The sequence below is a fragment of the Ovis canadensis genome, chromosome 12 (assembly GCF_042477335.2).
Source record: "Ovis canadensis isolate MfBH-ARS-UI-01 breed Bighorn chromosome 12, ARS-UI_OviCan_v2, whole genome shotgun sequence".
NCBI classification, from domain to species: Eukaryota; Metazoa; Chordata; class Mammalia; order Artiodactyla; family Bovidae; genus Ovis; species Ovis canadensis.
Window position 1 is genome coordinate 15,855,098 of NC_091256.1, and position 25,256 is coordinate 15,880,353.

Consider the following 25,256-nt stretch of genomic DNA (forward strand, 5'->3'; position numbering starts at 1 on the left):
CAGACATACTGTCTTCTTTCAGTGATACAGGGAAAAAGAGCAACCAGGACAGAGAAAACATCGCATTTTAAAAATACTTCTGTGGACACAGAGGGAAACAAAATGAATGAGATGTTTTCAAGACAGACCAGAAAGCAGCCAGGAAAGAGGACTCCACAGCTTCTGAGCTTCTCACAGAGATCAGGCCCTCCCTGTCTCTTTCAAACTATATGTGAAGTCAAGGAATTGCTGGACACTAGCTCTGGCCTCCGTCAGAATTCTCCGTTCTTTAATTTTTCCTATTCTCGTCCTCCAAGCCGACCCATAGAGACCTGGCCCTGATCTGTTCTCCTTTCTGCCCCTCTACGTCCTCCCAGGACCTTGCCTGACCCAGCCTCGATTCCCGTACCTGACTGGATAGGCAAATCCCCCAGAATGGTATCCCCGTTGCTGAGATCCAGGCACTCGGGCGGGTATCCGACGAGGATTCGCTGACAGCCTGGGGAGATCCCGGTGATGGCGGCAATCTGGCCCTGGAGTTCCCGCACCCGGGTCCGGCTGGACAACCCCTGCAAAACATGGGTGCCCTCTTTGGCCTTGCAGCGGAGCCGCCACATCGCGTTGGTGCGGGCGCCCACAGGGCAGACACCGGCGGGGCCAGCTTTGGTCCCGGCAGCAAGCTGGCAGACGCCGCCGGGGCAACCAGCCGCCGGGTGGACTCCAAAATGGCCACCCTTTGCCGGTCCAAACATCGCGAGAAGTCGCTGGTTGTACGGTTCTCGCGATACTCTTCGGCTTCTAGCACGCTCTTAAAGAGACAACTAACTCCTGCCACTTCCGCGTCAGGAGGCAGAGAATGAAGGTTTATCCGTATTCCCAAAGTACGACTGGTCTTGTTACCTGTAGAGCTAGTGAGGTACCCTCCGCGTCGGAAGCATATATGCTCAAGGGAAGAGGGCGGGGTAAGGAGTTCCTGAATCGAAGCCATTGGAATGTAACCTTGCACTTAGTTCAGAAATTATTAAATTGGGGCTTCCAGACTACGCCGGGAGAAACAAGAATCATAGTTCGGAATGCAGACGAATGCCAAGAATGGCCTGTGAGTCAAATAACCAGTTAAAGACAAATAAGTACTCGTGACTATAGACTCGGCTGCAGCAAACATTGACTCATTGAGGTTAAGGGGCCGAACCTTTCCACCTCCAAGAGACTGTAACTTGAAAACGTCCATTGGCCACATCAGAAAGCGCAGTATGAGGTCAGCATCTGGGCAGAGGGCAATTGCTACCTTCAGGAGGTGGTGGCGGTATAAGGAGGAGGAATGAAGGCCAACGTGTGTCATTCAGATTCCAGTTCAGGCTCTAGACATACACATACCAAAAGGACTCCATTCCTGCCTTCAAAATAGCAAAGTACTCACGTAATCAGGAGAGGGTGGGGTGTAAAGGACACATAACCACGGAATTTCATAGCAACGTGATAATGCTAGATTATGTGACCTTTTCCAAACCTATATCTCGCGAACAAAGGACGGTGCCTCGCAAGTAAGTGCTCAGTAAATACTTGCTGAACGGATAAAACGGAGCTGTATAGGCACAGAGAGGGCAGCTGGGAGTTGTAAAAATTTCAGAGGAGATACTATTTGAGCTGTTTTGAAGGATGAATTTAATCCCCAGGTGAAAGAGGAATAAAAACATCTCTGAATTTACCTTCCAAGAAATATGTACGCATTGTTCTTTTTCCATCCTGGACCTACAGCAGCAAAGCCTACATTGCGTAGAGGGGACTTATAACCACAGTCAAGCATCGAATGGGCCCCGGGGGGCAACTGTGCACTGAAATGTGCAAACTCACTAACACTATGAACGTTTCTGCCTCTGAATAAGTTATATGGAAACAGCACATCTTTTCAAACCTTTCAGGACCCAATTTTCCCTTGGAGCAGTTTTCCTCTTTGTTTCTTCAAGATGGTCATAACAACCGGTACAGCGTGGGTGGTAAACGGGAGAATAAATACGGTGGTAAGTCCGCTGGAGTACGACCACGGCTTCCGGAAGTCCCTGGTTCCGCGAAAAGAGTAGTTGATTTTCTTAGTTTACAGTGTTTGACCGAAGGGACTATGCAAACATCCTAAAATGGGATCCGCTTAAGTCCTTTGGTGGTTTACTTTAGCACATGTTAGTCGCTCAAGTTGTGTCCCGCTCTCTGTAACTTGAAGCAAAGTACCTTCTAAAGTGTGTGCTCCAGTGGTTGGCTTTAACGAGATCCTGCCGGGATTCAGTGAGGAGAGCGTTAATCTTCAGAACATTTTTTTTGCAGTTACCAAAAAGCCACACCCCCTCAAGACGTCCACTTGTTCACTCTCGCGATAGTACAAAAAAAAAAGTCCGGCTTTTTATTAACCCCGCCCCCAGCCGTGCTAGTTGCCAAGCAACGGTGTAGCCAACCACCACGACGCTGGGAGACTCGCGAGCTCGCGCTAGTTCACCTTCACAGGTCCCTCCTCCTACCCGAGCGAGCGTCCGCGAGCCCCGCCCCCCGGAGACCGCGGGCGCTCGATTGGCCGAGGAACCTCTCCAGGTGAGGGCTGAGGCCGGGGTGGGCGGGGCCTTGCAGGGCACGTGATCCGCCGGCAGCTGGTGCTCCAGACCCCGGCCCTAGAGTCGGCTCCCGCCGGTTAGCCTCTACGGGTAGGTACCGGGGCCGCAGGCGGGAGGGGTCTTAGGGTAGACGGCGGCTGTGCAGCACCTTGAAGGGGCTTGGCAGGCGACAGGAGGCAGGCTGCCTGGACCTTGATGAGGTGCGGGAAGATGAAGCCACGCTGTTTGGGGCAAGTCCGGTTCCCCCGCCCCCACCCCAGGCATTACCTGGAGTGTGTACGTTTAGGGACCCAGAGCCGCAGCTGATGGGTGAGTTCAGAGGATGTGCGTGGTCAGTGGAAGAACTGCAAGGTCCCTGAAGCACTGGGGGTCTTTCTCACGAGTCCCTTGTCTGGGATTGCGGAGTGAACTCGGGGCTCTCCCACTCCAGTTAAGACTCAGGACTTACCCCTTATGCTGCAAGTGACCTTGGGAAAGTTATTTACCGCCTCTAGTTGCAGAGTGATTCTACCATCGACTGCTTCCCAGGAGATGTATGGGGAGGGAGTGCGGACCAGGGGTTGAGAGTAACACCACAAGGGAAAGTGGTGGCGTCTGGGGGCTGTCCCCGGGTCCAGCTGCGGTTTTTCTTCTGGGGGACATGTTTGTGATGTTCCCACTTCTCATTCCCCCCGCCCCAGAACTGAATCCTACCATTGGACTACGATTGCTTTATGATAATGAACTTGATCTAGTCACAACCCACCCCAGCTCCACCTGATGCCACTACTCTCCCCAGATTCTTAACCTGGAATCTGAGGTTAGGAGGGAACTTGGATAAGCCATTTAATTGATTAACCTCAGTTTTTTTTTAATCTGAAATGGGGAGAAGTAGCAATGGTAGCAAAATCTGTTTATACAGGATTATTGGAAGGATTGAAGGAGATAATTTATGTGAATGTAAACTCCTAAGTCAGCGTTATAAATGCAAGGTTCTGGTGCAACTCTTCATAGATAAGGAAACAGAGGGCTGGAGATATTCATGAATCCTAGGGCATGTAATTATTAACTGGGAGGAGAGCTGGATTTGACACTTGGCCCAGGGTTCTGTCGCTTGTACCTCAGTGGTCCTGTTTTGGGGGTTCTAAGGGCTCTTTTGTTCCTTCTCTTCTTTACATTCCTTTTGTCCCTTCCAGACAGCTGAAGAGTTGCCATGTCTGGGAATCCTGCCTCTTCCTCAGAACAGAACAACAATAGCTATGAAACCAAAGCAAGTCTCCGAATGTCAGAGAAGAAATGTTGTGAGTGTTGGGGAAGAGGAGGGAATGCTCTGTCCCAGGATTTTATTTTAGGAATATTGTTGTAATTCTAGACTTTGCTGCTGAGTGGGAGTGGGAAATAATTCTTTGACATAGGAATTTAAAACAAAGTCTACCAGGGGAATTTCCTTTCTGAAACAAGTAGACTCTGAAATGTCTGTCCTTGGGGCTAGACTGCTGGTGTAGCCCAGCATTTTCTTCCTGCTTTCTTTAACTGAATCTTTATCTCCTCTATCCTGGGAGTATTTTCCCAGTCAATTGATGCAGAAAGTTAGAGTAAGTATTATACATGCAGTGAGTAAGGCAGAGTGGCAGGGTGCAGGAATTCCTTGGGGCTGATACTGTTAAGACTTTCCCTTAACCTCTTGGGCTAAGTTTTGTGAGAGTGCTGCTCACAGCAGAAATTGAAGGTTGGAACCAGTTGCTCATTTCTACAGGCCTAAGGGAAATTAACCATGACATTTCACTTCTTGCCATATCTGGGGCACTTTGCTGTCTTACAGGTTTAGTCTTTATATTTTGTGAACTATTTTCCTCTGGGGATGGGTTTCACAGGAGCATTTCCATGCCCATCTTTTAGACAGAGGGTTTGCAGAGAGATGAAGTGGTATTTCCTGTCCCCATGATCTGCATGCCTAAGCATCCTTCAGACTGCAAGACTGTATCGCCCAGGTCAAAAGGTCCTGGGCATTTGGTCCACAGATGTTTTGGGGAAACTCAAGGAAAGCTCACTCTGTCCCTGCTTCCAAGTTCCCTTGGAACCCTACCAGTGGTTATATTTATCAGCAGGTGGAAATAGTCAACCAGCATGAGACTTGGGATCATCTCATGTTCCAGACTTTCCCCAGAGTATCAACCTTGATGTCATGCCTGTGTCAGTCTCCTGATTAATGAAGATCATCTTTTTTCACCTACCTATCACTGATGAAGCTTGCTGGGGTTTGGCTGCAGCAAAGGCGGCTTGTTTGGGTGTGATCCTGGGGTTGGTGCATACAGAAGACCTGTATGATTAGCATCTTCTTTCTCTGCCAGGGGAGGAAGCCTAAGGGCAAGCACCCTGTGGAAGATAGCTACTATAGCACGATGTTTGGGTGTAGCCTCTGGAGTCAGACTGCGTATGTCCAAATCTTCTTGTTACTACTTCCTAGCTAGGTGCTTTTAACCAAGTTGCTTGTCTGCCCCATGCCTCAGTTTACTTTTTGATATAATGGGGATACTAATAGTATCTCTCTGAGTGATATGAGAATTGAATGCGTATATATAGGAGAGCGCTTAGAAGAATGTTGGGCCTGTGGCTAAACTGTGTTATTTTTCACTGGTGACAATTTGCATGTTGTGTGTGTTCCTGAAGCATTATATATAGATTGAATTATGTGGTAAATGCTGTGCTGGAATCTCACTATTTAAAAGAGCCCTGTAAAGAATCATATTTTCAATAAAAAGTGTTTTCTCCTCTTGTTTGACAATATGGTAGCCCAGATTTGGGGGTATGGAATGCATATCTTAAAGAGAGGTGCCTTCATGTTACTAGGACGCTTGAGTCCAAAAAGAGCAGAGAACAGTTGGTGGTAGTTGGGGGTGGGGAATTGATAACCGTGGGAGTCATGGCCCCTGCCCAGTGCCCAGCGTCAGCCCTTCTGGCTCTGCTTTTTTCTCCAAAGGACTCTCCTACCTGCCTTCCTAACTTTTTTGCAGCTTTTTTGTCTTGAGGTCTTTTGATTAGTCAAGGAAACAATAATCCCAGGTCTCTTTCCGTTCTGTAGACTCTAATTCTTGATCTCCTCTTTCCAAATTCTACCCTCATCTTCCCCATCAGAGGCATCTGGGTTCTCCTGAAGCTACTGTCATTCATTTACCCCACTTTGTTCTCCTTTCACATTTGGACTGTGAGATTTTGAAAGCCACAGTTCGAGGAGAAATACAGTTATGAGAGTATGTGTTTATTTCCCTTTTCTCTGTTACTTGCCTGTTTCTTGCAACAGGTTTCCCAGTCTGCTTAGTGTTCATACCCAGCAGCTGCTTTATTAATAGCTCACCCATTATCCCATTACTGCTAATTACACCTGTTTGTTGGCTGACTTCGGCTCTGGGAAGTGCCTGAACTGGAAGGCTGTAGAATGTCTTTAGAGAGCCAAAGCCTCCAAAAGAGCATTACTGAAATTTCAGCTGCTCCCGGGATTGGGGAGAAGGGGGGTGGTGCTGGCTGAGGTGCCCTTAAGGTGCTGAGACAGCTGGTTTCAGGGCTCAGTGAAAGCAGGAATTAGGGGTAGCTGGGGAGGTCCACCTGGTTTTCTTTCTTTGTTTCTTTTGTTCTTTGATATTTTGAATAGGTCTGGAACAGACAGGTTCTCATGAATCTTTATGAGACAGATTCATATGAGTCTTCCCCTAATTACAACACAGAAAGAAAGTGAAAAGCAAGAAATTTCTCATGATTTTGCCTGTGCCTGTTAAGTTTGATTCTTTCTAAAATCTTATTCTGGTGTTAGTGAAAATAGGTTCACACTGTACATTTTTTGTTCTGCTGCCATCTCTCCCCTGCTCCTTTTAAAATCTATATTCTGGACATTTTGTGTGTGTTGATAAGTTCAAATTTACTTCACTCTTCAGTCAGCCTTGTATGGATATTGCCTCTCCCTGATGGACGTTTACATTGTTTCCAGTTTTCCTCCATCACCAACAACAATGTAATAAGCATCCTTGCATATATACCTTTCCATTTTTGTGCCAGCAGCTTTCCTGTAGAAATACTCTGAGGAAAGACAGACACTTTGAAACACTCATTAGCATTCCTCAAAAGTTCTGTATTGTTAGCAGTTTTTAATATTCCAAAGTACTTGATAGAAATTGGGCATTAAGCTATAGTTGCACTGGTTAACTAAAACATTAACTTTCTCAGTGTTTGGCTGCAGAACTTGGATATATTAGGCTTATCAGTAAAACGGCCAGACCTAATTGGCAGTTTTATGACTTCTGATGAATACAGAGAAGGTATTACTAATGAATCACATAGGGCAGTATATTTCAAAACATTGGGGCTATTGAGAACAAAAAGTGGAAGATGACCTTGATCATGAGAAAGCCAGGAACTGTGGGCTTTCTAGACTACCCTTCAGGTTTAGATTATAGCTCAGAGTTGTGCCGGCCACTTGGTTCCCTTCGTCAAGTGCTGACAAGAGCTGGTGACTAAGACTAATTGGACGGTCATGAAACTGGGAGTCTGGTCAGGGCCCTGACCTTGACTTTCTATTGCAGGACTGTGGGCCAAGCTCTTCCCTTTTCTGGGCCTCAGGTTTTCTGTCTACAGGAGGGAAGTTTTCACATGCTCATTTCCTCTAAGTGTGTTTGTGAAGGAAAATAAGTCTAAGATTGAGAAAGTGAGTTCAACCTTGCATAAAGAAGGCAGAAGAGAATTTCAGCTTTGAAACAGCTTTCCAAACTTTGTCAACAGATAGGTTATAATATGGGCTTCCCTGGTAGCTCATCTGGTAAAGAATCTACCTGTAATGCAGGCGACCCTAGTTTGATTCCTGGGTCGGAAGTTCCCCTGGAGAAGGGATAGGCTACCCACTCCAATATTCGTGGGCTTCCCTGGTGGCTCAGATGGTAAAGAATCTGCCTACAATGCAGGAGACCTGGGTTTGATCCCTGGGTTGGGAAGATCCCTTGGGGGGGAGGATATGGCAACTGACTGCAGTATTTTTGCCTGGAGAGTCGCCATGGACAGAGGGGCCTGGTGAGCTACAGTCCATGGGGTCGAAAAGAGTCGGACATGACTCAGCAACTAAGTACAGCACAGCACGTGTTATAATCATATTGTGTCTGAAATTAATCAGCGTGAAGTGTGATAGTTTTGTTTTGTGACAGGCAAGACAGAGTGTTCCTACTATTGCTGATGCGGTACTTTGAGATAGAAAGTATGGTTTTGTTTTGTCCTGCGGTAAATGAGCAGCCGTGTGGCAGCAGGTGTGTGTGGGTGTGTCGCAGGCAGAGGGGGAGCTGTGCTGGGGGCCGCCAAGGGGAGTCCTTAATGGCCCGTGCTTCCTTTTGTTCTTAGCACTCTCTGTCCTGTTTGGTAAACATGGAGCAGCTGGTTCCCTGGCTGGCTTCAGAGCATCTCCCAGGGATCATCAGTTCATTTTCAGCTTCAGGGAGGGTAAGAGGACATTTGGGGGAGGTGCGTAATGGGCTGGAAGGTGTGGGCCGAGCAGCACTGGAGGTGCAGGTAATGAGCCAAGCCACGGGGATTGGAAAGGGAGCTGGAGAAGGTTAAGACTCCTGAAACCTGAGGCAACCAAGCTGCCTGTTGGGGGTCAAGAGGTCAGGGATTAACATCAGTGAGGCTGCAGCACGCATTTGCTTGCCCTTGTGCTCCCTGTTGGGACAGAGACGAAAATCATTTCTGCTGCTCATCCCCTACCTTGGAGGGGCTCCTGCTCAGGCCCGGGAGTTTTCCATGTCCCCAGTGGGTGAAGGGCTAAAAGCCAACTCCTCTGACCCCAAATCTGGGCACCCACCCCTCGCTCACTGCCAGGGCCCTGTTTGGCTACGGCCTACTTCTTGCCAAACACTCCTAGGAAACTCTCTTCCTTCCAAGGTCTGTTCTGTACCCACGCCCCTCTGCCCGCTTCTCCACTGAGACCTTTTTACCTTACCTTCTCTAAAAGTGAAAGATGACATTCCCATCCAGTTACCACCAGTTTGCTGAATTGTTTCTTAGCCTTCCAGGGTCGCCTTGTCCCGGGGAAGAGAAGCAGCAGCTACCTGCTGGATGCCTTCTGGAAGATGAAGGTGCACGTGACTCTGTTCCATGCGGTCTGTGCACAGGGCCTCCCTCGTGGGAGACGCAGAGCCCGAGTCCCTCCCGATGACCTGCGTTTGGGTCTTGGCCCCAGGGCTGTGACTAACAGCGTGCAGGGCCCTCTCCACCACTCCTTCCTGGCGGGGTGGGCAGGGAGGGGCTGTGAGTAAGCTGATCCTCATCAGAGGCTCTTTTTATGGAGAAAAGCGGATCCCAGTGACTCAGTGTGTGTTCTCAGGCGGGTCACCTGGCCTCTGAGCATCTGGTTTGCCCCTGCCTGCCCAGGGAGAGCTGTCTGTGTAAATGAGCGTTCTTGAAATCCGTTTTCTAAGGAAGGGCAGACCAGTGGCTGTTCTGCTTCTAAACTGTCTTGCTACTCTCTGGGCCCTTGAGGCAGGCTGGCCGTGATGCCCTTGTGGGCCAGCTTTACATGACGTTCCTGAGGTCTGGTCAGATCCCGTGTCATGGAGGCTTTGTGCTGTGTGTGCTGAGTCGCTTCAGTCGTGTCTCTTTGTGACCCTGTGGACCATAGCCTGCCAGAATCCTCTGTCTCTGGGATTCTCCAGGCAGGAATACTGGAGTGGGTTGCCACTGCCTTCTCCAAAGGATCTTCCTGACCCAGGGGTCGAATCTGGGTCTCCTGTGTCTGCTGGCAGGTTCTTTACCATCTGAGCCACCCAGATAGGCTTTGACACTGTCTAAATCATTTAGAAGTTCTGGCTTAAACTCGTGGCCTGAGCACAAAGGTCCAAACAGGTGGAGGGCAGGATTTTTTTTGATCCTCAAGATAACTCTTGCCTGTGGCTCTGAAGGGGTGGATGGGATCCTCAGGAGAGACAGTTTGTTGGATGTGTTACTGGAGCCAGCTCAGGGCTGCACTGGTAGAATCTCCAGGCCCAAGGCCTTCCTCCATGGCGCCGTCACCCCGTGTTACTAAATATTCTCAATGCTGAGGAAGATGCTATGGCTACTGTCTTTCTATTCCTGGCCACTTTTTTTTTTTTTTTCTCTTTCACCTTGTGTACCTCTGTGAAGACCTTGGGCAAGGCACATCTTAGTTTGGGTACTTTGTCTTTTAGGAGGTTTACCTCGGTTTGCCTTTCCAGTCCTCTTGGACCCTGGCCTCACTGAGGTGTATGAGAATCAAACCAGGTTCTGATCATGAAGGCTTAAGCTCCTGCACACTCTTTACTTGGCCTCTCATTATTTATTTCTGTTCCATTCCATTTCCCTTTAGCATGGGCATCTTACATGACAAACTCTCCAACCCTCATCGTTATGATTGGCTTACCAGCCCGTGGCAAAACCTATGTGTCCAAGAAACTTACACGCTACCTCAACTGGATTGGGGTGCCCACCAAAGGTAGGTGCAGCTGTGCATTCTGTGGGAGAGGAGATGATCAGTTCTGGGCCTCCCAGGCCTCTGGGGGACTTTCTGTCCCTGGCATCAAGGTTACAGGGTGCTCTTGGCAGAAGTTATGGTTTTTCCTGGTTTACCGGCTTTATTCTCTGGCCATACACTTGTTCCTCCTGGCTTTGGCTGGATTGGCTTAATTTGGGGGAAATAGCTTTGATAGGAGTATTAGAATTAAATGAGTATAGGGCTTTACATTTCCAGAGCCCTTACATCTGTGTTATTTAGCAGTATCCCTGTGGAATAGCCGAAGTGGCTGAGAAAATGGAAAGTTACATAATTTAAGACTTGTCCAGAGTCTGTTAAGTCAGAGCTTGAACTTGATCTGATTCTTACTCTCGTATTGTTGCCAGCATACCATGGTGCTTTTTTCAGTCCCCTTGGCCACTCTGACATTAGACTGAGAAGTTCGCTTTGGGACATTGTATTGTTTCACTGCTAAAGGGTGTGGGTGTCTTCTGCAGTGTTTAATCTTGGGGTGTATCGGCGGCAAGCAGTCAAGTCCTATAAGTCCTATGACTTCTTCCGGCATGACAACGAGGAGGCCATGAAGATTCGCAAGTGAGTCTTCTAGGCCTGACCGCCAGGCCAGCCCTTCCTTGGCCATCGTGAGACTGGATGTCATGGGGCTTGGTTTCCTTTTTAGTAAACACCTGGTGGGAATTTTAAGTGGAAATTACCCACTGGGTGGATCACTGTGGACTTGGGTGGGTAGAAGAACAGGACTCAGAAAGTTGTGAGTGTTGCTGTAGGCTAAGCCTCCAGAGAGTGAGGTATGTACGTGGGGCCGGGGAACATGAAAGATCCAGGAAGGTGGAAGAATAATGGGGAAGTTGAAAGGTCCAGTTGGGGAAAACTTTTGATCCGTGGGGAAGCTGAACAGAAGGGACTTGACCTCTGCGGCACCCCAGAGGTTCGCATCTCTGACTGTGCCTGAGCTTGCCCTTGCCTCAGTCCCCTGGCTGATTTCCTCTGCTGTCCTGGCAGACAGTGTGCCCTGGTGGCGCTGGAAGACGTGAAGGCGTATCTCACAGAGGAGAGCGGGCAGATCGCGGTAAGCCTTACCTGCCTCTTCCCCGTTTCCACCCCTGTAGCAGCCTAGCTGCACTGCTCCGCCCTGGGTCCACCTCGGTGGGATTGTGTTTCTCGGTCCCCATTCCTCTGCCTCGTGGGCTCTCTTCCCAGGTGTTTGATGCTACCAATACCACTCGAGAGAGGAGGGACTTGATTTTGAGCTTTGCCGAGGAGAATTCCTTCAAGGTAGACCTCACTTTCAATTTTCGCTTTCATGCGTCGGAAAAGGAAATGGCAACCCACTCCAGTGTTCTTGCCTGGAGAATCCCAGGGAAGAGGGAGCCTGGTGGGCTGCCGTCTATGGGGTCGCACAGAGTCAGACATGACTGAAGCGACTTCGCAGCAGCAGCAGCAGGGTCTGCCTCCAAGCTGGAGGAAGAGGAGGGTCGGTGAAGGTGGGGAGTTAGGAGCCATGGGTGGACCTGCTTGACTCTGGTGGGGAAGGACAGGGCTGGACACCTGATTCTCTCGTCTTGGTGCCTTACCCTCAAAACTTGAATGTTTTCTTTCAGTTCCTTTCTCAGTTCCTTAGCATGTATGTATGAGGCCGTGGGCATATGGTAAGAGCTATTTTTAAAAGAAGAGCCCTTGAAGGCCACTTTCATGACAGAAAGTCTCCAGGGGATATGGTGGCTGGGGTGGGGCAAGTGTGAACGTGTGCTCTTAATTGACAGGCTGGCCATTTTTGACTCATTGATCGCTGCCTTCTCCCCCTGGGCAGGTGTTCTTTGTAGAGTCCGTGTGCGATGATCCTGACGTCATTGCTGCCAACATCCTGGTAGGTGAGCCCCCTGCACACGTCTCTATGCCTTTCGTGTGTGTGTTGGTGGGGGTGGGTGGAGAGTCAGCTTGGTAATGAAAGCGAGAGAGAGACATGTTCAGCAGCACAGGATGAGCTCTTAGATCTGCCAGGACCCCATTTTATACTTCTCGACGCTTTCCTTGGGAGGAGAAGCAGGCTTTGAGGAATAAAGTAAGAATTAGCTGTTGAATATAGAGGCTCAGCTTAAACTGTAGGAGTCCTGGCTCTGTATTCTGGGTATTAGCTACGTGCTGAAACCTAGGTATGTTCTTAGAATGGATCAGACTCTTCATTATCTGTCTGGGCCAGCTTCCATGAAGGCTGTCGGCCCACCAGTGGTCTAAGGTTCGGGTCAGCGTTCTGGGCTCCTCGCTGGGTGTGGTCACAGCTCATACCTGTGCCCATCTGATGGCTGTACCGTGCTGTGCTGATGGACGTCCATGCGTTGTGTCCCGGTGGTACTCTCCAGCAGTGTGGGGCCTTGCCGAGGAGGTGTCTGGTCCAAGTCAGCCAGGCGTCAGATCATGCACTTTATTCTAAGTGCCCGTGGGGAGAAATTGAATCCCATTCTGTTTCCCCAGGAAGGTCCATGAAGGGATCGGGGCCTGCGAGCTGCTTCAGCTGTGTGACTGCCTCTGTCCTGCAGCCAAGGGCAGGCGCGTGACTCCCCAGTTGTCTCTCCCTTCTTGGTTGCCAGGGTCACAGGACGGGGGGTGGGCGCTGCTCAATGAATGGGATCGCCAGCGCTCCCGTGAAAGGCCTCTTCTCTGGCCTTGCTTTGCTTTATGTAGCAGTGGCTGTTTGCAGAAGTGCTGTTGAGAGCAGACCTGTGACCGGGCCCTGCTCTTCCTGTGATTCCAGGAGGTAAAGGTGTCGAGCCCTGACTACCCTGAAAGGAACAGGGAGAATGTGATGGATGACTTCCTAAAGAGGATTGAGTGCTACAAAGTCACCTATCAACCCCTTGACCCAGACAGCCATGACAAGTAAGGTTTGAGGCCAAGGTCTGAGGGCCGAGGCAGGGGCTGCATGTGAGAAAGGAGCCTTTCTCACCCTGTCTGTAGTCTTCCTCTGACCATCCAGACCTGTGTTTACATCATTCCAGGGAGAAAAGAAATGGCTCTGTGGCCTCTGAATGGATTGAATCTTACCCTTGAACACCGGGGTGTTTTTTTCATCATAAGTTCTTCAGTTGTGTGCTCTAGACTATGATTTCTCAACCTCAGTGTGATGGACATTTTGAACTGGATAATCTGTGCCGTGGGGAGCTGTCTCAGGCACTTTAGGAGCTTTCGCAGCACCCCTGCCCTCTGCCACTAGATACCCATAGCTGTCCCAAGCTGTGGCAATCAAAAAGGTTTCCAGATTTAACCAAATGTCCCCTGGGGAGCTAACTCACCCCTGGTTGAGAACCACTGCTCTAGATCAGTAGTTTTGAATTGGGGTGTTGTAGGGCACCCCTTTAAGGTGTGTGATCAGTTTTTGATCAGTTTTTAAAGTTTGTTGTGTATGTGTGTGTGTATATATGTATATATATGTATATGTGCACATATATTACATATGTAAATAACATGTCAATTTATTTTGCATAAAACATAATCTATTATACACGTGTAGGAGGCTTCCCTGGTGGCTCAGTGGTAAAGAATCTTCCAATGCAAGAGAGCTGGGTTCATTCCCTGGGTAGGGAAGATCCCCTGGAGGAGGGCATGGCAACCACTTCAGTTTTCTTGCCTGGAGAATCCCATGGACAGAGGAGCCTGGCGGGCTACAGTCCATGGGGCCACAAAGAGTTGGACACGGCTGACGACTAAGCACACCACCCGCCCCCCCCCGCCCCCCCCGCCACCACACACGGACACATATGCATGTTGTTGTTGTTTAGTTGCTCAGTTATTTCCGACCCTTTGTGACCCCATGGACTGTAGCCCGACAGGCTCCTCTGTCCATGGGGATTCTCCAGGCAAGAATACTGAAGTGGGTTTCCATGCCCTCTTCCAGGGGATTGTCCCAACCCAGGGATAGAACACAGGTCTCCTGCATTGCAGGCAGATACTTAACCATCTGAGCCACCAGGGAAATCCAAGAACACTGGAGTAGGTAGCCTATCCCTTCTCCAGGGCGTCTTCCCAACCCAGAAATCAAACTGGGGTCGCCTGCATCATAGGTGGATTCTTTACCGGCTGAGCCACCAGGGAAGGCCATACATGTGTATGCGTATATATACATATATATATACGTATACACACACACACACGCGCACACACACACACACAGAGACACACACACGGCTTTTATATATTACTTCGTATGGCAGTACCTATCGGCAGTGTGGCCTGGAATGCAGGTTAAGTTGATGTGTGAGAGCAGTAAGAGTTGTAGCAAAATGCCGAGTCCATGTCGAAGAATGATATGTGCGCAGGGAGACCCATGAGAAGGTGGTCTTCATGAAAGCATGTAGTCAGAGCAGCTCTGCTGAGATAAGAATACGGCTCTGCAGCCAAGCGAATGGTGAGTGTGCATAGCCCACTGTCAAACTGCTTCCACGGTCTGCTTCATGCTTTTAGTCTTTCAGTTCCTTCGAGTGTGTTGCCCACAATGTTAGTGTTGGGAAATGTTACTTAATACAGAAATTGAAAACTGCTGCTCTAGATATGGCGTAATAGTATATTCTTTAGTTAGCGCAGAGTCCTACATTGAAAAATATTCAAGAAGAATATGTGTGTGTGTGTGTGTTTATAGATGTTACCTCTGGTGGTAGGGCTATGGGTGATTTTTATTTGCATCTTTCTTTAAAAAATTTTTTTTTGGAATAAGCAGTTACTATTTCGTAAGTAGTTTTGCTTATTTTCGGCTGTGCTGGGTCTTCGCTGCTGTGCAGGCTCTTTTCTGGTTGTGGCGAGTGGGGGCTGCTCTCCAGTTTGGGTGTGTGGGCTTCTCACTGTGGTGGCTTCTCTTGTTGCCGAGCACGGGCTCTGGGGTACGCAGGCTTCAGTGGTTGTGGTGTGAGGGCTCAGCAGTTGTGGGCTTTAAACCATAGGCTCAGTGGTTGTGGCACACGGGTTCCGTTGCTGTGTAGCTTGTGAGATCTTCCCAGACCAGGGATCAAACCTGTGTCTCCTGCACTGGCAGGTGGGTTCTTTACCACTGAGCCACAAGGGAAGCCCAACACTTGTTATTTTTATAGTGAGAAAAATTCCATGATGGCCCAGAGCAGGCTCTGTGAGTGCCTTTGAGAGAAGCTTGACCGATACGTAGACGGAGGGAATGCGCAGAGACGTCTGTCTGTGGTTCTGCTCCCTCCTGCCTGCCCCTCCCCTCGGGAGCTGCTGTACTCTGTTTTGACCACCTGAGTTGGATGCTGTGCTTCTCAGCAAACTTCAGGGTTACCAAAATCACCAGGTCATCTAGTCTAGCCCCTGAGGGGAAGCCTGAGTTCTGCTCAGCATACTTAGCCACGGTGCCTAGCACAGGGCGGGCACTAAGGATGTGGTGCTGCCTGATGAGACGTTCAGGGCATTTTGCCGCACCTTGGTTCTGAGGAGTGAGTGACCCATCTCTTTCCACTTGGCTCCTTCCACGTGGGTGGGGGTATCGTGGGAGAGTCGGAAGAGCCTCTAGGAGTCTCAAGTCACTCTGGAGATCCTTTCCCCTTCTGTTATGCTCAGATTTTCATACCCAGGGGATTTTTTTTTTTCCCCTGCTTTGTCCCAGGGATCTTTCTTTCATCAAGGTGATAAACGTGGGCCAGCGATTTCTTGTGAACAAAGTCCAGGACTACATCCAGAGCAAGATCGTCTACTACCTCATGAATATCCACGTCCACCCTCGCACCATCTACCTTTGCCGGCATGGAGAGAGCGAGTTCAACCTCTTGGGGAAGATTGGGGGTGACTCAGGCCTCTCAGTGCGAGGAAAACAGGTGAGTAGTTAGCCAGCAGGCTGGATTTCCCCAGCTTAGGGTGAGAAGTACGTGGTGGAGGTCATCTCTTCGATCCCCTTAACTTCTTACTGAATCCTATTAGGCTTAAATTGCGATTTCAGCGAAGAGATGTTTTCTTGTTCATGGATTCTAGCTCTGCACTAGCGGAGAAGGCAGCGTCTATGGGGTCGCACAGAGTCGGACACGACTGAAACGACTTAGCAGCAGCAGCAGCAGCTCTGCGCTGGACGGTGCATAACTTGGAACCATTTCTACTGTGATCATTCAGCTATCAGACATTTATTGGGCTCACCTTGTGTGCCCAGCACAGTACAGGCTGCTCTGGTTGAAGTTCATTTCCTCCTGGGCTTATTATAACTATGTAGCACCTTTCAGAGTTTGATTGGGGTCATGCACATTGTCCTTTTTAGGCTGAAATGGCAGTCCTGTGTGTGTGTGTGTGTGTGTGTGTGTGTGTGTGTTCTTTTCGACTTCACCATGCCTGGTGTGCAGAATCTTAGTTCCTCAGCCAGAGATCAAACCGGTGCCCCCTGCAGTGGAAGCGTGGAGTCCTTACCACTGACCACCAGGGAAGTCCGCTTCTGTGTTTTTTCTTACTTGTTTTGTTTCATGGCCCAGTTTGCCCAGGCTCTAAGGAAGTTTCTGGAGGAACAGGAGATAGCAGACCTCAAAGTGTGGACAAGCCAGTTGAAGAGAACTATCCAGACCGCGGAATCTCTGGGGGTGACCTACGAGCAGTGGAAGATTCTGAATGAGATTGATGCTGTGAGTAGGAAGGATCTGATGGCTAAAGTGCCAGTTAAGGTCTCCTGTTAAGGCTGGAACGCTCAGAAGTCACCATGTGGGCTGTGCTATCTAGAAAACTAGGGTTGCCAAGTAGAGACGTTGAGGAAGCTGAATGTGGGGCCGGTCTGAGGAGGAAGTGAGAACAGCTGTGTCCCCAGCTGGGGCTTCCCGCTGCCTGATGTGCCTGCGCCAACACAGGAACCAGTTTTTGACATGGCCCCTGGCACCTGGGGAGAGTGAAGCTCCAGTTGGTTCCTTTATATATTTTCTTCCGAGGAAAAGGAAATAGCTGACAACTCACATCTTGTCTGATTTCTGCTTAGGTCACTCGGTCAGCTCTTCTAGAAAAGTCCTTTCCAAATTTGTTTTTGCATTTCTCTGTCCTTGAGGTCAGAAGTGGACACTTCCTTTTCTTTCTTTCCTCTGTATATTTTTATGCCTCCTGTAAGAATTCCCCAGGGCCTCCTTCCCTGTTTCCCCTCCTTTTTCCTGCTGACTTTTCGTGACCTCTCAGCTCCCCAGCCACAGGAGAAAGCAGCAGCTTGAGCTTGAGCCCTAATTCTGTGAATCAGTCAGTTCCAGTGTGTGAAGGGAGCCGGCCCAGTGCCTGGCGCTGATGACTGATATTCCTCAGGGTCACCTCTTCATCTGGGGGCTGTGTGGTTCCTGCAGGGCGTGTGCGAGGAGATGACTTATGCGGAGATTCAGGAGCAGTACCCGGACGAGTTTGCGCTTCGAGATGAAGAGAAATATCTGTACCGCTATCCTGGAGGGGAGGTGAGATTCCTTCCCGTTGGGCGACTGTCCCATCCTTTGCTTGGGGTTTAGCTTTAATTTGGGGGGAAGGATTGAATGTGAGTTTGGGGACCTTCCAGGGGTACTTAAGGTATCACTCAGTTTTTCTTCCTACTTTTGGGTCCTGCTGTGTTTAATTCAGCTCGGGCAGTCAATTTGTTAAGATCTCCAGGTAAGGGATGACAAGATAGCCTCTGTTGTTGAGTATATTTTAGAATCAGCAGAGTATTTTTTAACTTTATTTATTTATTTTTTAAATACTTCTTTATTATTTATTTGACTGGTTTGGTCTCCGTTGCAGCACGTGGGATCTCACATTGCGGCAAGCGTTGGGTGCACAGGCTTCTCTCTAGTTGTGGCCATGAGCTTAAGCTTCTCGTGGCATGTGTGATCTTATTTCACTTCAATGACCAGCGATCAAACCTGCATCGCCTACACTGGAAGGCTAATTCTTAACCACTGGACCACCCGCGAAGTCCCCATAACTTCTTTTTTTTTTTATTCTATCCCCACCCAAGCAGGTATAGGCACCAAGTCAATATCTGGGGTATGAGGATTTTCCTGTCGTCTGCAGTGTTTACGATGGCTTGCTGGTCTAAGTGGCTTTATAGTCTAGGGATTTGTGAGGCAAAGGGAAACAAAATAAAGCTACAGTGTCTAGGAGATCCCTAGGAGCCTCTGTTGCCTTACACTCTGCCTACTCTGTAGGGAGAAAAAAAAAATACAAAACACAGGTTGCATTCAGATTTTCTTTTCTTGATGTGCAGTTTTCTTGGTCTGCATATAGCTCTTGAAGGGTCTGAAGATTCTCAGGCGATACCGGGGATGGGGGTGGTTAGCAGGTGACACGAAGCTGCTGAACCTCCAGGAGGAAAGCCATCTGGGGAGAAAGAAGCAGCCTCTGAACTCTGGACACGGCCACTGACTTGGCTGCCAGCTCGCGCCTGGCCTCCGACCAGCCCGCTCCGTTTCCCCCACAGTCGTACCAGGACCTGGTGCAGCGGTTGGAGCCAGTCATCATGGAGCTGGAGCGCCAGGGCAATGTCCTCGTCATCTCCCACCAGGCTGTCATGCGCTGCCTCCTGGCCTACTTCTTGGACAAGGGCGCAGGTGCCATGGGGGGGTGGGGAGGAGGCTGGACTTGGGGTGGCACCGGGTTGCCTGGCAACCAGACCTCCCCTTCTTCCACTCAGACTGGAGTGCATTCTTCAGTCAGCAGTGCGGGGCTCCCAGCAGCCTTGGGGCCAACTCCTCTGCTGGTGCAAAAGCCCCCAGTGGAGAGCGGCTGCTGCTGGGGCTCTTGGTCCTGCTTGGCTGGAGGGGCAGTGTTGAGCTCACACGCCTGGCAGCAGTAGAAAAGTGGTTGAACATTCCCGGCATGTTACTTTAGCTCTAGGGAGGGTGGTGTCTTAGAAGCATCTTCATCCTTGGAATTTGGGGTAGACAGGTTTCTGGGGTAGCAGTAAGGAAGTGCTCCTGTATCTTTGATACGTCCCTTCCTTCCCTTCCTGATCTTCCTGCACTGCTGAGAAGCCTGCTGACTGACCTCTGGTGTACCCACCTGAAGCCCAGTCTTCCCTTCTTGGTTCCCCTGGCCACAGCACTTAACTTCTGTTTTGCTTGCAAGGAAGGATCTGAAGTGGGCTTATTTCCTTTCTGAGCCACGCAGTAGTCTGGGTGGCTTTCTTGGAGGCTGTGTTGATAATTGTCTGGGGTTTAGAGGAGGAGTTGTCCAACTCCAGATCAGGATAAAGAAAACTCATGAGCCCCTTGGATGCTCTCTTCCACTAACTTGACCTTGTTTCGTAATACTGAGATTTCCTCCACCTGGACTTTCTGCTTTCAGATGAGCTACCATACCTGAGGTGCCCTCTCCATACCATCTTCAAACTTACTCCCGTGGCCTACGGTAACGATGAGCCTGGGAACTGGGCAGGAGGTGGGGGTTGGGGAAGGTCAGGATTTTTAAAGTTTGCCTAGCAGTTCACTCTCATCACTCCTGTATGCCGGAGGCTCCCTCATTGCCTCCCATGTTTGAACAGATGTCTGTATGTATTTGGGAATATCTATGTTCTTTTATTACCAAACTGAAACGAAGGGCTTTTTCTTGAAGCTTTTTTTTTTTTCCTGAAGTCCTCTCTGTTTTCTCAGGGTGCAAAGTGGAAACAATTAAACTCAACGTGGAGGCTGTGAACACTCACCGTGACAAGCCAACTGTAAGTATTTTTCCATGGATGACATGCAGGTTCCCCGCCACCTTGAGTCTTGAACCTTTGACATCGAGAGACTGGGGTTTCTTTTATGTCCAGAAGGAAAAACAGATCCAGAACTCATGTCCTACGTAGTGTGCTTACTTCCAAGAGGAAGAGATGTTGGAATTACTATTTTTGAAAATTAGTATCTCTTTCATGAGTCTTAACCTTGACAATTCGCTCTTGGAAAGTCAATGAAAAACGGAAAGTGTTTGGCAGAAGTGAAATGCAAATCCCCCACCCCCCCCCCCCACCCCCCGGAAAGCGCTCCTTTTGGAAAGTTGGTTCCTGGAAGGTGGGGTCAGGAAGTGTAGGTTAGTTCCTAGGTCTGCCCTGGTAATCTGAGTGATCTTAAATAAGCCCCTTCCTTTCTTTGAGCCTCTCTCTAGCTTCGAAGTGTGATGCTCAAGGAACTTCTCCCCCCTACAACCTTTAGCTTCCCGGGGCTGGGGGACTAGGTCATGGCCCAGGTCTTACGAGAGAGCCTGTCTGCAGAGAAGCAGGAGAGGAGGAGGCTGTTGTGGTTACAAGCGTTGTTTAACCTTGATGAGTAAGCTTTTGGCTTGGCTTTCATTTGTGTGGTGTCCCTCGTTTCCAATCAGAACAACTTTCCCAAGAGCCAAACCCCTGTAAGGATGAGAAGGAACAGCTTTACGCCTCTGTCCAGTTCGAATACAATCAGGCGTCCAAGAAATTACAGTGTTGGGAGCCGGCCCCTCCAGCCCCTCAGCCCACTCCGTGCCCTGGACACTCAAGAAGGGGCCGACCAGCCGAAGACCCAAGTCAGCATTCCGGTGGCGTAACCGTGTGTCTCCCTCCCATCCTGGCCCCCTGCCCTTGTCACTAATCACTGAGGAATCATATCACCTCCAGCCCCCACACCCCCTCCCGGCCCCACACCGTGAATCTCAGCAAAGAATGTGAGGTCACGTGTTTCCAGACCAACCTTAGCTAGTCTGTGGTGTGAGTCTTCCTGCCCAGGGGCAAGCTTGCGAGCTGGGTGTTTCTGGACAGGTTGGGGCGGTTTGGAGGAGGAGGAGAAGGGCTCCCCTCTCCTGGGGTGACTGGCGCAGCTGGGGCTGAGGCTGAGCATGCCATATTCCTGTCCATCCACAGTGTCTATAAACTCAGTCTTGTCCTTGTGTTGGTAAAGTGGGGACAGGGTGGAGGGGGACCCAGAAGCCCCTCTCCCCTCCGCCTTTGTCTCTCCGAGGTGTGTTCCCCTCACCGTCCGTGCCTGCCTGCCCTCTTCCCCCTTCTCACGTCCCCTTTGGGTTGTCTGGTGTGACACGTGGCCTTGTTGTGTGTCTGTTGAGGACGGGAGGGGTGGTGGGTGCGAGGGGGGAGTCTGGCCTCTCTTGCTGTTCTCTGCAGTGGGCCTTGGTGGATCTGGCCTGGGGGAGCCTTTCTTTCCCTTCTCCCTTCCTCTGAAGTCAGGTCCTGCAGGGGTCAGCCCAGGCTACAGAACATCCACAGATGCTCTGAAGCCTGTAGGGAGACATAGGATGAGAATTCTTGTCCCCTTTCATGAGAAGCAATCCCGAAGTCTCCAGTGCCCTGAGGGAAGCTGGTTCTCGGTCTGTGGGAAATACCTTGGTTTGTCCTTTTCAGACGTAGGTGTCTAGGCTGCAGCGGGGTGAGGTTTAGGAGAGTAGACTGGTCTCTAGCTCTTGCAGGGCCCTTGGATGGCAGGTATCCCTTTTCTCTAGTGGCTCCCAGCTTCTTTGCCAACCACAGGAACTTTCCTGCCAAAGCCAGTGACCTCTGTCTGGGACTGTTCAGAAGGACAGAGTTAGATTCAGGAGTCATTGCTGAGGTTTGAATTGCTCAAGGGAAAGGCAGAGAAGGGTTCACTAGAGTTGCTTGCTGTTTTTTAGTAATATTCAACACTATTCCTTTAACTTAAAAAGGAATATTCAATATTGAATATCAGTTTTTAAGTTAAAAAAAAATTTTATATGAACAAATTTCCCCCAAATGTTGGGAAAACCTAGTGTTAAATTTAATCTCTCTCACTAAAGGTACTGTTTTATTTCATCTTGATGTCCAGAGGAGTCTTGGAATCCAGTGGGATCTAGCTCTTACTATTTACCTGTATCATTTTATTTTCTCTGCAGGGTTAAACTGGAAATGCTTAGAGTAGTGATTCTTAGCTCTTTGGCCTGCAATGACATACCCCCCACCAATTTTGTATACAAAATATGTGAATACATGTATGTGTATTTATCTGAAAGGCAAGTCTAGGTTTCTCATGAGATTTTTAAAAGAGAGAGAGGACTCCCCACCTCAAAGTTATCAATCTGTCTCTTAGAGGTGACCAGTGACAGCTATTTGCCAGGGATGTTCTTATTTGGTAATAGGAGACCTTTGATAGCATCACTGACTTCAATGGACGTGAATTTGAGCAAACTCCAGGACACAGGGGAGGACAGGGAAGCCTGGTGTGCTGCAGTCCCTGGGGTTGTAGTCGGACATGACTGAGCGTCTGACCAGCAGGAGACCTTTTGTTGTGCTTCTCATCTAGGAGTATTCATAAGAATCCTCTATAGAGCCTGTGAAACATACTCATGCCTGGATCCACTCTGGGCTTAATTCTGACTCTGTCTCAAGGATTAGGGTCTTTAAATAGCTTCTCTGATGATTCTGAATCACACTCCATTTTATGATGTTGGTTGGAGAAACACTGGGGCAATGGTTCCTTGGACAAAGCGTCACCCGAGGAATTCTGAATTTCTCATAGTTCTGAAAGAACAGTTCCTTGGAGTTAGCTGTGTGAGCTGATCACAGTATTAAATGAAGTCACCCCTTCATTGTTACTTCAGGCAGCAGCCTGTCGAGCTTTTACCCTTCACGTCGCAGGGCGATGGGGAACAGATCCCTACATCCTATGGATGACCTGGGATAGCAGCTGAGAGTTTCAAGCACACTGGGGAGAAGCACTGAGATGAAGCTTGTGGGATGGTAAGGGTTATCATCACAGGCAGCTGGCTTGTGACCTTGAGTCCTTTTTTCCTACGTCCTAAGTTGGTTAGACATCACAGCCAGTTTTCAGAGGCCACTTGCCTAGATTCTGCTCGAAATTGCCTTCCAGACATAAGCTAACCTGCTCTTCCTGTTGAGGCATTATGTGATGTGTTCTTGGTGTCCATGTTTGTGGAGTTTTGGGCTGGGTGGCTGGTGGTGGAGGAAGGAGATGCAGAAACAGGAGAAAAAGTCCTTGCCCTGAAGAAGGTTATTTTAGAGAATGGGCATGTGATTTATTAGTGAGCAGATGTGGAAGAGCCACACACCGAGTCTATGAATGTGGGTGTCGAAGTGGAGTAGAGAGTTCCTTCTGCCTTTTCTGTTGTCCTGTGCTTATGAGACAAAGGGTCGGGAGCTGGGACTGTCCCCCAGGATGATGTGGTCTGGGAGATGCGTGTGGCACTTTTGCAAGGCTGCCTTGTCTAGCTTTGCTTGGCTGGTGGCATCTTCAGCCCAAATGGGCATTCGGTCTTTTCTGATGCTGTGAGGTGAGAGTGATTCAGAGCTACTGCATGAGAAAGAGCATTTTGATCCCCAGCTGGCTTTGGGCTGTTTGTACTCTGAGTGAGAAGAGAATTTCCTAACAAACCAGCATCGTGTTACCCTGTTACAAACCCCTGCGTTAGATGCGGGGCACTGGGGCGTTCACTGGGCCCTCGGCCTGCTGATTATCTCGCCACTCTCCCCATGTGCCGGTTTGCTTCCCTAAGAAGAGAAGCGAGAGGTGGGCTCAGCCTCATAATGGACACCGGAAATTAGAACTTGACAACGGCAAGGATGTCAGCACCCTTCGGTTTTTAGAGCAAGATCCCTCCAGAGAAGCTTCAGCAGGAAGAAGTCAGGAGAGCGTAGAATGGAATAGAGCTTTTACTCCACGTATTAAGAGAAATTCTGTTCCCTGTCTTTTCTTTCCTGTCTTCCTCTCCCGTTCTGACCTGAGTGTGTGCTGTGCTGTGCTTAGTCGCTCAGTCGTGTCCAACTCTTTGCGACCCCATGGACTGTAGCCCTCCAGGATCCTCTGTCCATGGGGATTCTCCAGGCAAGAATACTGGAGTGGGTTGCCATGCCTTCCTGCAGGGGATCTTTCCATCCCAGGGATCGAACTGAGCCACTAGGGAAGCCCGCATGCCTGTGTAATGGTAATACATACACGTTACTATGATTATGTCTCTATCACAAATCCTAATAAGAAAGGACAAACTCCAGAGCACCTTTTGCTGTGCTTCCCTGGTGGCTCAGATGGTAAAGAATCTGGCTGCAATGTGGGAGACCTGGGTTCAGTCCCTGGGTTGGGAAGATCCCCTGGAGAAGGGAAAGGCTCCCCATTCCAGTATTCTGGCCTGGAGAATTCCGTGGACTGTGTAAGTCCATGGGGTCGCAGAGAGTCAGACACAACTGAGTGGCTTTCACTTCAGTTATGTTATGGGAGAAATAGGTGAAGGCTTTAACATTCAGTCTATTGTTAGAAAATGGGGAAAGGAAAAATCACTGTCTAGTCAATTATCTTTTTTCTGCTTTAAAACTGAATGAGGAGTTCTGTGACAGATTTGAAGAGGAATCTAAAGCAGATTAGACAGCTTTTTTTCCCCTGTATCATAATCCTTAAATGGAATTTAGCTCTTACTTATTATGTGTCTTGTCTTTGCTTTGGTTTGGTAAGGAGGTGGTTTTGCATTCAGTCACAAAGTACAATAAGAAAACCCTTTAAAAGATGCACTGTGCTAGGTGTCTGCTTTTTGTCTCTGGTGTTTGGTTCTGTGTGTTTTTTTGTCCTCCCTCCCCAGTCGGGAAGACCCCCTGGAGAAGGCAATGGCAACCCACTCTGGTACTCTTGCCTGGGAAATCCCAAGAATGGAGGAGCCTGGTGGGCTACGGTCCCTGGGGTCACAGAGTCGGACACGACTGAGCGACTTCACTTTCACTTTCCGCCAACCCTCAAGAAGTTTGGGTTAGGAGAACAAGATATTTGTATCCTACCTAAACTAAACGGTTGAGTGTTTCCTGTGAGGTTCTGGGTGTTCCTCTTTACAACCCGCATTTGCCCTTCAAAAGCACTGGCAGTTTGAAGAAACAGGATATAGCTTTTTGGAAATAAATCCACCTTACGGTGTCTCTATGAGTAGGCGTTCTGCATAGCAGAGAAACTCCCTGATGCTTGGCGTAGCCCAGGGACAGGGGAACATGTGTCTAATAACTGAGGGAACTTTGTCTGGGCTGTGTAGTCTTGTGCACATTCCATTGTCTTTGCTAAGCCCAGAGGCCATGTTGTGTTTGTTTCCCAAAAATTTCATAACTTTACACAGGTTTTCAGTATACATTTTAAAATATTTTAATTTGAATTAGATATTTTAATTTTCTTGGAATTAAGTATTTTAATTTTATTTACAATTGAATCAGATTGCAGCATTGGCAGGGTTGAGCTCAAATATCAGAAGTATGTCCAGGGGTTTAATTTAGACTCATGTTCAGAACAGTGTATCTAGAAGTA

General features: G+C 49.1%; 2 protein-coding genes across 16 annotated transcripts in view; one reads left to right on the forward strand and one right to left on the reverse strand.

The window, feature by feature from the left end:
• Positions 1 to 2,296, reverse strand: part of YOD1 (YOD1 deubiquitinase) — a 9,138-nt gene extending 6,842 nt beyond the window's left edge. Inside the window, exons 1-2 of one of the 3 annotated variants that reach the window (XM_069545359.1) lie at positions 1,689 to 2,296; positions 389 to 548 (exon numbers count right to left, since the gene is read on the reverse strand). In XM_069545359.1, coding sequence (XP_069401460.1) covers positions 389 to 548; positions 1,689 to 1,724 — 196 coding nt within the window. In that variant the 5' untranslated portion in view covers positions 1,725 to 2,296. Of the gene's footprint in view, positions 1 to 388; positions 809 to 1,688 lie in introns of those variants that run through there. The other 2 variants (XM_069545360.1, XM_069545358.1) reach the window with 2 other exon arrangements.
• PFKFB2 (6-phosphofructo-2-kinase/fructose-2,6-biphosphatase 2) overlaps positions 818 to 25,256 on the forward strand; it is a 51,134-nt gene continuing 26,695 nt past the window's right edge. For 2 of the 13 annotated variants that reach the window (XM_069545350.1, XM_069545353.1), the window contains exons 1-14: positions 818 to 2,559; positions 3,755 to 3,859; positions 9,916 to 10,041; positions 10,557 to 10,653; positions 11,080 to 11,146; positions 11,278 to 11,352; positions 11,888 to 11,944; positions 12,830 to 12,954; positions 15,683 to 15,890; positions 16,530 to 16,676; positions 17,370 to 17,474; positions 18,473 to 18,602; positions 19,339 to 19,401; positions 19,644 to 19,708. In XM_069545350.1, coding sequence (XP_069401451.1) covers positions 3,772 to 3,859; positions 9,916 to 10,041; positions 10,557 to 10,653; positions 11,080 to 11,146; positions 11,278 to 11,352; positions 11,888 to 11,944; positions 12,830 to 12,954; positions 15,683 to 15,890; positions 16,530 to 16,676; positions 17,370 to 17,474; positions 18,473 to 18,602; positions 19,339 to 19,401; positions 19,644 to 19,708 — 1,353 coding nt within the window. In that variant the 5' untranslated portion in view covers positions 818 to 2,559; positions 3,755 to 3,771. Of the gene's footprint in view, positions 2,889 to 3,754; positions 3,860 to 9,915; positions 10,042 to 10,556; positions 10,654 to 11,079; positions 11,147 to 11,277; positions 11,353 to 11,887; positions 11,945 to 12,829; positions 12,955 to 15,682; positions 15,891 to 16,529; positions 16,677 to 17,369; positions 17,475 to 18,472; positions 18,603 to 19,338; positions 19,402 to 19,643; positions 19,709 to 20,346; positions 20,695 to 25,256 lie in introns of those variants that run through there. The other 11 variants (XM_069545351.1, XM_069545356.1, XM_069545344.1 and 8 more) reach the window with 10 other exon arrangements.